We start from the raw sequence: 11,316 nt of genomic DNA, 5'->3' as shown, positions 1-11,316 counted from the left end.
GAAATCCAAGCTAATTCCTGCTTTGTTGCTTGTGAAGTACTGAAGTAAGTGTAGTGAAGAGCAGTATTCTGCCCTTCAGCTCCTCATGGGGTTAAAACTGCTTTGTAGTTTTTCTAGTACAGTAGAAAAACTACAAAGCAAAGTTTCTGTTTGGAAATTTATTTACTTTTTTTTTTATTGGTTGGTCTTTTTGGTTAATCAATTGCTAAATTAACAATTTAATACACTGGGTCAAAGTGACCAAATACCAGAGCTGAAGTATCTTTAGTATAGTCTGGCTGTACATGTTTGAGGCAGATAATGGTATCATTTGAGAGTCTAAATATCCGACATGCACTAAGTTTCCGGGTTTAAAAAGTCTCCTTGGTTGTGAAGTTAACACGGACAGAGAAAATGAGCTAAATGGTATCCATCTATAATACAGATGACGGTGAATAAAACAATGTATGTCCTTCAAACAAGCCAGTCAGACACACTCGAGTCATATTTGGAGGTTTAGGCTCCATACGTCTGTCCAGCATGACCTCCTGAGCAGAGTGTGGGCTCGCCCTCTCTTTCTGTTCTGTTTTATTGTCCTCATTCACTGGCCAGGCTCCACTCGTGTCAGCACATACCACATAGGCCTGCTACTGACGGCCACCAGCGGCAGTGAGAACATTAAATCTAAAACAGCATAAGAGTAAAAGAGTAAAAGAAGAACTGACTGCGTTACAGCACCCGCTGCTTGTTGAGAGTAAAAGCGATACGCGCTTTCACGTCTGTTTTTAGCGACTTTTTTTAGAAAAAAAGTCGCTAAGGGGTCTGAAAACTCGCTAAATATAGCAACAAAGTCGCTAAGTTGGCAACACTGGTCTCAGCGAGAGATGTGGAGTTTTCATCAAAGTCTTGAAAGTCATCAGGGCCTTTATCAGTCAAACACAACAAGAGCTTTGTTTGGCTGTTGCTGAGGAGCAGGACTGGTGTGCGTGCTAGAAGGAGGTTTGCATAAACCATGCCCAGTTTGCATATCCTGGTGCAGCATCTCTAAGGTAAACCACAAAGTACATCCTGATAGGACTGTAATTCTCCTCCTGACGTCCAAGCTTAATATACAGCCATTTGTTTTATGAGTTTATGGTGCACAACGCCTGAATTGTTGCCTTGGGAGGGGAACAGAGGCTGCAGACATCAGTACCACTTAAGTTTTGTGTCTTTTGCTTTTTAAAACCTAGAGGCTTCTTATTTAATCACAGCTATGGCCCACAAATCTGAAAATTTACTGTATACGATCCATCAGGCTCCATGACTAGCAACAATTCTTCCTAACTAATGTAATGCAGACAGACAAAGGGATATGAAAGGATGAAGTTTATGTGTTTGCAGCATAACGTTTTCTTTTTTTAAAGATTTGGTGAATCGCCAGAGCACAGCTCATGTCTCTTATTAAGCTCAAACTATCCTCCTTCAGTTGAACAATTTCACGGTGTCTGCATTAATACAGAGAAGAATGTGAGCCTTTAGATTGGAAGACTATCTTTGGACAGGGCTCTGAGTCTCACGCTACCAGGATCATGCCTTAATCACATTCAGTGTTTGGAGAGCTGTCACGTAGTGAAACATAGCCGTGCAAGGAAACAAGAACAGAGACCCGAGGCAAACTGAAAGTTTAGCTGAACACATTGTCTTTCTCTCTGTGGCAAAGACAAGGAAAATTCTCTTTTCAAAATATTTCGTCCCATCTAGGATACGCACTTATTATCCCAAAGCAGTATATAATGTGATTAAGTTACAAGGATGCATGTTGCTGGTGTTAGAATACATACCAACCCTTTAAAAAGATATATTTTCTCACTAGACTAAGATTTCCAGCTTGAAAGGATTTCACCAGGAAAGCGCCGTGCTATGAAACCAAAATGAGATCATCCTAGACTTCCTTATTTGTTGTAGGGAACAATAGAGAGCTTCCTGTCATGATACGACTGCCATTTCAAAGCCAGTCTGTGAGAAGAACATCCATAAAACTACCTACCCGACAGTCTCTCTGCAGAGTCTTCATGAGGTTGTTGTACGTCTCGGCGTCAAAGTAAAGCCCCTCCTCGTGCATGTCTTGAAAGTCCAAGTCTTTGTAGGTCGGACAGGCCTTCTCTCTCTCTTTCCTGGACGCTCGTCTCTTATAGGTGGATCCCTTCAGGTCGTATTTGTAGTGCATTTTGACAGAGCGAGGCAACACATTGTTCATCACCACCAATCGGATGTTGATGCCTCCAGACTGGATGCAGTACAGGCCGTAAAACTTGGGAAGCAAAGTGCGTGGATTCTGGTTCAAGTTCTGTGAATTTAGAGAAAGCACAGGGGTCGCAACGACGTTGACTTTTGTAGACTGGGTGCATTTTTTAAAAGATATATTAATGTGTGGGATAAAAGGAAGCAGTTTGGTAACTAATTTGTGCATGGTCAGAATTATATTGCAGATAACTGTGACGTACCTACCCCAGATAAGGAGCTCTGTTAGTGTTTGTAGATAGAGCTATAAATTGTGGACCATCTGTTTAGTATTTATACTACTATAAAAAAATCTGTAGCTCCGCTGATTTAAAAAAAAATAAAAAATAGACCTTTGCAGAGGACTTTAAACTTGTGCAAAGAGCAAACTTCTGTGTCAGACATATCTGATTTTCATGCCAAGAAGAGTGCTGAGTCTTCTGTTACGGCTCAGAGCACAGCAGTTTTCAGTGGAATGGCACATAGTGCCCAGTGAGCGTGCTTTTCGATTTTGCTATAACATTCAAGGAGTTGTCCAAACTGTCTCCCAAAGTTAGACTGCTGAGGGAAAACATTCAATAGACAACTCAAAATTTTGTGAGTGTATTTTTTTTTCCACATTAACAAAGTCTTGGCTCAACACCTTCAATTCTTGCCGGATATGGTTCCCTGCGACTTTACCTTCTTCTCCAAAAAGAAAACATTCAAGTGAAGGGTTGCCGTTTTGACACAGTGGATCAGATCTAAAACACACTACTGGAGCACAAGTTTAAGTGGTCAGAACAGCACTTCTATGAAAGGATATATCTAAAAATAGCAAGCGGTGAATAGAAGTGGCGAATTGCTGCAGAAGAGGACTAACTGGAAGGGGAAGACTGCGTATGGTTTAAACTCCATATGTGGAAAACTTGGCACCATGTACACTCCATGCTTCACTGATGTCAAGCAGAATGTGGATGCAATAAATAAAAACATGAATAACAAAATGAACTGATCAAATTTTGGACTTTTATCTATGCAACTGCCACTGTCCTCAGTCAAGTTGAATTGCTATTCAGGCTCCTAGTGCAGGAGCTAAAGGGCATTTTCACTCCATCTCATTTTTGCCTCTGAAGCATCTCATGAGTAATCACTCATTTAACACCGAGCGGGTTTTAGACACCAATCAGCAACAATTTTCACATGCCATCACGAACTGTAATGAAGTAACATTAAACTTCTCACCATGTAGTATCCAGGTAGCAGCCTCTGGAGAAACTTGGCCTCCTTGTGCTGAACGGTTTTAATGATGAACTCATCGTCGCTGGTCAGGTAGAAGAGAGAGCCGCTGGCCCCGGGGTTGACCAGCTCAATCAGAGGCTCGTTTACCAGGGAGTACTGAGGAAGAGAGCCATAAACATTTCATATCTAATACATCAAATTCACAAATCAACTCTTTATGGTATAGCTTTGCACGCAGCAGAGCAGGAAACAGAGGTCCCTCGGCTGGTGCCACAAAATTGGAGGGCCGCTTTTGTAATGAAAAATCAGCCCCAAAGTCTACAGTTGTTCACATGCTTATCGGAGAAAGCTGTCTACATTTGTTTTATTGTTCCATTAATGCCAGCTCTGCTTCACATCAGTCTACTGTTTATCTGTTTGTCAAACTTTATAGGCGCCCACGGACATGTGAATCTTCCTGCTAAGAAACGAGAGCCTCTGTCCCGCAGTGCCCATCTACATACAAGAACCCGCAAGACTGTAGAGAAGCGTTAGATATTAATCAGTGCATTATGAGAGCCACATTTTCAAAAGAGAGAAACACTGGAGGCATCCACTCTCCCTCTCCAGAGACTCTTCCACTTGATGACCATCCACAGTCATGTTGCGTTACCAGCACAAACACATCCACACTTTATTGCATTTGCACTGAGGCTGGCTGTGTATGCGTGTCCACATTCTCTCTTAATTAGACACCGCAGTGTGGCCTCCGCCTGAATGAATTCATCATCACCTCAAGGACATCAGTCATTAGCACTACTCCTCAACGCTGGCGGGCCTTATGCCATCAACCCTCTTCGGCCTTGAAATAACTTTTTAATCTCCGACTCTCTTCTGGAGCTTTTTGTCTCTCATTTATGCAGAAAAGAATCTGGCCATCAAAAGGAACAATGTAGCCTGATGGGTTTAGGAAAGACTTCGAGGCATAAGGAACGCAGGAAGATGCCGCCACAGCAGGATAAAGGTCAGAGGAAATCACACCTTTTTGAAATCTAATTTTATTTATATACAGGTAGAGTATCAATTTAGCATTAAATTAGAACTGTCAAACGTTTGAAATGAACACCAAAGACTTCAGCCAGGGAATATTTTCACAGACAAAAACACGTGCAAACGAGCAAAAACAAAAACATGAATCACACAAAATGCTTCTGTCTAAATATCAAAATGTGCACCTGTGAGTCTGCTGGGAAATCACTGCATGTGTGAGGATTACAGCTGTGCTAATGAGGGCACATGCTCTGTCATTATTAGCTCCAGTATCTCCACCACCCCAATGTTTTGCCTTGACTTCACCCTCCTGGGGACTGCAGCATTACTGAACCTATTGGATTCTACATTAGTCAGCATTTAGTTGGTGGAAAGAAATTCCAGACAGACAAAAATAACGAGGAATTCTCTCTTCTTTATCAGACTTACAACTGATTATCTATGTCAGTTTGTGACGTGTGCATGTAAGAACCAGGTGAATCTCGCTGTAACACAGGAAATCTCAGCCTGTGTGGTTGTTTCTTTGGCTGCCCACTCCTCCTACACAACCAGGGAGATGACAAATCAAACTTGGCATGTAGAACATCTTAAAAATGCATCTACGTCATTACGTAGACTGGCAACCGCCTAGCAACAGCCTTAAAATGATGCGATTTCAGCATTTATGCCCCTGTAACACCTTACGTTGAATGTGAAGTTATAGCACCTAGCAAGCAGTTAGCTGAGCTTTGCATCGAGGCTGGAACAGGTAAAAAATCAAAATCCAATGTCATAGATCTCACTAATTTATAAAAATGATCTCTGTTTAATCTCATAAACAGCAGTGAGTTTATGCGGGTTATGTGCAGGGAAATACTGGGCAGGCAGTCAGTGACAGGAAGTGACTCAGCATATTTTCTTAAATCTCCTTTTTTTTTTTTTCCTTTAAGTCTTGAAAGCAAAAACTTAAAATGACCTTTTTTTTACCCCCTTGAATAGGACCAGCAGGTTAATTTCAGTTGCTGTGCTGAGAAATGAGAGTGCACTAGATTTGCTTCCTGCGGCATGGCTCCATACAAATGAGGTGGTGATCCAGACGGAGCTGAGGTCTGGATTATGAGCATGAACACAAATAATGACCTGCAAGGTCTGCCAGGTTTTTAGTCTTACCAGGTAGTCATCTGGCTTGATGCCGAACAGATCTCTGAAGTAGCGGAAGGCCAGCGGGGCGTACGTCTTGAAGCGGAAGTCAGGATAGTGATGTGCTGGAGTCAGGTTGCTTCCCTCACTGGTAATATTTGACCAAGACAAGATGAGACAAACACACAAACGGGTATATTAGATACATCTTTCAACACTAACTGACATGAAATTTAAAAAAGAAGCTTTAACATTACAAAAGGAAACATGTTAGTGTCAGTAACACAGATGCATTCTCGCGCCCCCTGGAAAACTGGCACTACCGCGGGAAATGAACACCAGCACCTAATCTTTGTGCCTGGTATCTACGCTATTGACTCTGGGTAATTTTATCAGAGGGCCCTTGTATTTTCTTCCATTCCTGCTTGAACAGGCTTCAGTAAGTCCTCTATGGGAACCCAGATCCACCAGCATTGTGCTAACAGAGATAGGTCTGTATAGAGTTCTTCGCCTGGAGACTGAAGATGGCTCTAATTACTGGATCGAACAATACCAAATAAAAAACATGCACTTCAGCTCAAATGGGGAGAAAATGGCTCAAATAAAAAGGTTTAAAACCAAACAAAATGAGACACAATAACCTGCATGTTTTTTTTGTTTTTTGCCAAGCGTGGAGTGGGAGACGTTTCCAGACGGGCTTCGACAAAGGCTGACCCTGTTTCTAACTAACCTAACCCATAATCCTGTAAGCACATTGGATAAGGGTAGCGTGAGTCAGCCGTCGAGTCTTTTTTTAAAGCTAAACTTTCATTGGAATCAGTTTTGTAGTTGCAGAAATAGGTTAATAAAGGTTTTGTTTCCCAGGGCACCTCTAAATCTGGTTACTTGGAAGCTGCTCTGGGTAGAGAGGCCCTTTTGTTGTTCCCTGCGTGTGCTATATTCAGTGACACGGAGGCAAGGCGCAGGTGTAACACTATATCTGTGATCACGCAACAATGGCATTTGAATGGTTTGTTTAGTGCGCGAGGACAACGGGAATCATTTGCCACTGACTGAGAGTCTACTTAAAAGAAAAAAAACATTAAGCAACACAAGCGCCCGGAAAAATTTCAGTCTAATCAGGGATTCATCTCCCTCTCTGTGTCTGCGTGAGTCTGCGGAAAGGTGTGAGACAAACTGAAAATTAAGCGTGTGGGAGTCAAAGCGACATCTCCGTTTCCATCGTTTAGTCACTTGTTCAGGGTAGTCCTGCGGTGGGAGGAAAGAGAAGGGTTTGTGTGCTATTACAGAACAGAAGATAAATGCTGAGGGAAAGCAGAAAGAATAAAATAGGAAACGGTTATGTCAGAATAAAGATGTAAGACATTCATTTTCTCCCCTCACTCATTACACTCTGTTTGTTCTGTCTTGTGTAATTTTATTTTCTTCCTAACAACATGGCCTAGATTCTTTCTCCCCCTGTGAAAAAGGTGGCCCTGGAGACTGCCACCACTTTCATTTTAATTCAAACTTGGGCTGGATGAAACAAGCCTCATTTTAAACCAATTGTCGCTCGTCATTTTGCGCTTCAGAGCCTCAGCTAGTGTTGCCAACTCCTCAGTAAGGAAAATCGCTATTGGTTGTCCTAAAAGTCGCTAGAAGTCGCTAAATGATGTCATCGCTTAATTTGCATAATTGGTCATGCTAATCTAAATTGTAACCTATGTTGTTGGAGAGAGAAATAACATCGTGGAAGAGACATAAAGTGAGTAAAAACCGTCCTAAATGCATTTAGAGTTTATTTAGAACTACAAATTAAATTTCTTTTAGCAATTATTGTTTTTTTTAATGTCACAATTCCAGCCCTGCTTCTTTACCCGGGCTTGGACCGGCAAAAGTGACCCGAAATAGGCACTCTGGTGGAGTTACTTTGTGTGTGTGTTTATAAGTAGTTTTAAACCTTGTGATCCACAAAACAGCATAAGAGTAAAAGAGTAAAAGAAGAACTGACTGCGTTACAGCACCCGCTGCTTGTTGAGAGTAAAAGCGATACGCGCTTTCACGTCTGTTTTTAGCGACTTTTTTTTTAGAAAAAAGGTCGCTAAGGGGTCTGAAAACTCGCTAAATATAGCAACAAAGTCGCTAAGTTGGCAACACTGGTCTCAGCGAGAGATGTGGAGTTTTCATCAAAGTCTTGAAAGTCATCAGGGCCTTTATCAGTCAAACACAACAAGAGCTTTGTTTGGCTGTTGCTGAGGAGCAGGACTGGTGTGCGTGCCAGAAGGAGGTTTGCATAAACCATGCCCAGTTTGCATATCCTGGTGCAGCATCTCTAAGGTAAACCACAAAGTACATCCTGATAGGACTGTAATTCTCCTCCTGACGTCCAAGGGTTAAACACAACATTGAATGACCTTGGATGTATTTACACTGGGATGGACAAACAGCAACTAATAGACATCTTTTGCTCAGCTGCTCCTGATTTAATTTGTTTTTGTAGTTCCTCTACAGCTCTAAAAGAAAACAAAAACTGATAAAGTATGTGCCGCAGCATCAGCTGTGTGTTAATAAACCATATGTGTGGACATAAGGCAACACTTTCGATGAATTCCTCGTCCTGCTTTAGATTATATAAAGCATTTCTTTGAGCTGATGATGTAATTTTGAAGATAGCTCAGCGGCGCGCCGCCGTACGTTTTGCTCTGTGGCAGTTAAGAGGCACACAGTAAGCTGATTCCACAGTTCTTGGCAAGATAATCCACTAGAATAGTTTTATCCCTGCGTCATGACTTAGACTAGCAAAACTGTTGATAAATGATGACGCTGGCAGTTTGAGGTGGTACCACATTTTCTTTGGAGTGGATTTCGAGCGCATGTAGTTTCCACCGAGCGGGATTAATAACAGCGGTTAATGTTTTTCATTCGAGATCCAAACATATAATATTTGCGGAGGCCGTCCAGGCGAAGCGTGCCCTTCACTCACTTCCCATTCATTCATTCACAGCCAACCTACACACAGTCTGTTTTTACGAAGCAGCTCTCCTATTCACCAAGTCCTGCAGATAAATAACCTTGAGCTTACGCGACAAGGACGCAAACCTTCAACGCACAAAAACACATATGCTGAGAGAGTGTTTCTGTGAATGTAACACTGTGGATGTGCGTGTGGGATCACTGACCTGGGCAGAAAGACACTCTCCACCACATAGAAGTCTTGCATAAGAACATCTCTGTCAGACCAAAGCTTGGTGAGGAGACCGCTGTTGGTGCGATTATTCAGAAGTGGAAGAAATATAAAATGACCATCAAACACCCTCAGTCTGGAGCACGATGCAAGATTTTACCTCATGATGTGAGGATGACTATGAGAAAGATGTGGTCAGCTGAGACTGGAGAAACACTTGGATGAGTGATGAAACATTTCTCTCACTGAAACATCCAGATGAACAGAATCAACCTTTTGGGCTCCATAAGGGTAAGAACTTGTGCTCTGGAAAAAGGATATTGGATGGATCATTAATAGTTTTATGAGCCTCGTGAACAACTTTTTTTTTTTTTTCAGTTTCATAGATTAATGAACTGACCCCTAGGGCCAGTCATTTGGATGTAATTTGCTTTTAAGGATTTTTCTTTCATAGTCTCTCTCCATTAAAATGAAAATACCATAAAAGTGTCTGTTGTTTTTTCATTGTCCTTGCATAACCAAAGTGCATTTGAGCTTCAGGGCACAAACTGATGGCCGGACATTCTCCTTGAGGATTTTCTGAGAGCAGAATTCATCGACCCATCACTTAGAGCAAATCATCCTTGGGGATCATTCAGATGGGTTTTTTGTTTTTGTTTTGCAAATTTAAAATGAGCCTTCATCTTCTTTTTGGTCAGTAGTGGTTTTCTCCTTAAACTCTCCCATGGATGCCATTTTTGCCCAGTCTTTTTTTTTTATTGTTGAATCATAAACTCTGACTATAAATGAGACAAGTGAGGCCTGCACTTCTTTAGATTTTGCTCTGTGTTGTTTTTTTAAGGGTTTTTTCTTTTTTTTTGGTATCAACTTGGATGAGTTGTTGGAGTAATTTCAGTAGGCCAGCCATTCCTGGAATTGACTGTTCTTCCAGGAATAACTGGGTGACATGATGCTTTCTTCCAGAACCAATAAGAATAGAAAGATAGATTTACATCACACCTGACAGCATATTTAACATATTTTGACTATCAGCAAAACAAGAAGTGCTAGATTGAGCAGTTAAAGAGAAAGTGGGTTACCATCAGAAAGTGATATACTAAAAAATAAATTACTAACTAAACTTGTTGAAAGGAAAGTGTTCAAAGACATTCCAGACTTTTAACAATTTCCCGTATCTAAATAGGGTAGTCAAGTATCATATATGTCAGTCAGTAATGACTCAAGAAAGTTACCTGAAAAAAGTTCAAACATTTGCTTTGAAGGGTTTGGTAAATCCTTTTCTGTCTATGTAGGATCTCTGAGCTCTGTGTGGTGTTCTTGGTTAGCTGATATCATAAATGAGCCATTTACTTGAATTAAACTGAGAAATTACATTGACAAAAATCCTCGGGTACCTTTTAAATGTACAGTAACTGATGCTGTTCTTTCTAAATGAAGTTTCTCCCTTTCCACCACACCCTTAGTCACCCTAAGCTGTGACATGTGTTGTTTGTAAGTGGTGGAGATTTTAGTTGCCATACTTTCTCATACATGTTTTCTTTTTAATAAAACAATCGCTTCTGCTACTAACACAGCATTTTTTTAAACTATGCCAATTTAATGCTTCTAACTTTGTTGATGGCCAGAATATTTGTAATATGATGATAGTCAGGTGAGATCTAAATTTTAACATATTTTATTTATTGTGTAATTAGAAGTTGTAAATATCAACTTCTTGTTTCCACAGTTTTTGGGGGGGGGGGCTGCTGGTCTTTGGTTTGCTCCTATACACAACACCACAGAATCAACAACAACAAAGGTTACTAAAATAAAAAAAAACAAAACAACTGTTAACATTTATTTGTTTTCTACTGTGATATCATTCATATTAATATCACCATGTTTCAGTGAGCCTGCTGTGACTGTGCACCTAACCAGAGGTGTGGACTCGAGTCACATGACTTGGACTCGAGTCAGACTCGAGTCATTAATTTTATGACTTTAGACTTGACTTGAAAAAATGTTCTAAGACTTGTGACTTGACTTGGACTTTTACACCAATGACTTGGGACTTGAATTGGACTTGAACCGGTTTACTTGAAAAGACTTGATATTTTACCCCAAATATAAAATTTAACACGCATATTATATAGAGATTGAAAATGTGACGTCATTCACGGGTAGAACCGCAAAGGATTCTGGGAACTCGTGGCAAGCGGTACTAGCGCACGCAGGCTTTCAATTAAAATCAGTTACACAGAGATAAAAAGAAACACAAAAATGTCAAGAAGCTGTTGTATTATTAACTGCAATAGCCGGTCGCATGACAGCCACGGGAAGCCGACGGGTAAAGAGATCGGTTGTTATCGGATTACGTCGTTGAAGAGAAATTGTTCATGTTTCCGAAGTAACAAAGACGCGACGGATGGTCTGGATTGCAGCCATTCAAAGATCAAATATAACGTCCCAGAACACTCCAGCTCACAGGTTAGTCTGCTCCAAGCATTTACACGAAGGTCAGTGTTTTTTAGTAGTTAATACGTCATTTTCATAACATAATTGGT

General features: G+C 40.9%; 1 protein-coding gene across 1 annotated transcript; it reads right to left on the bottom strand.

The window, feature by feature from the left end:
* Nucleotides 1–1,206: 1,206 nt before the first annotated feature.
* On the bottom strand, nucleotides 1,207–8,938 carry LOC147317309 (phosphatidylinositol 4-phosphate 5-kinase type-1 beta-like). The gene is made up of 5 exons (XM_086313084.1): nucleotides 8,934–8,938; nucleotides 8,769–8,849; nucleotides 5,641–5,758; nucleotides 3,466–3,618; nucleotides 1,207–2,308 (listed from the first exon to the last, which is right to left on the bottom strand). The coding sequence occupies exons 1-5, from the start codon at nucleotides 8,936–8,938 to the stop codon at nucleotides 1,967–1,969; spliced, it is 699 nt and encodes a 232-aa protein (XP_086169210.1). The 3' UTR covers nucleotides 1,207–1,966.
* Nucleotides 8,939–11,316: the final 2,378 nt, after the last annotated feature.

Source organism: Aulonocara sp. 'chitande type north' Nkhata Bay, linkage group LG12 (genome assembly GCF_057382095.1).
Source record: "Aulonocara sp. 'chitande type north' Nkhata Bay isolate Kocher_YH1m ecotype deep benthic linkage group LG12, A_spYH_male_GT1.1, whole genome shotgun sequence".
Classification (NCBI taxonomy): Eukaryota; Metazoa; Chordata; class Actinopteri; order Cichliformes; family Cichlidae; genus Aulonocara; species Aulonocara sp. 'chitande type north' Nkhata Bay.
Note: the sequence above shows the minus strand (reverse complement) of the source record. Positions and strands in the feature narration are given on the sequence as shown.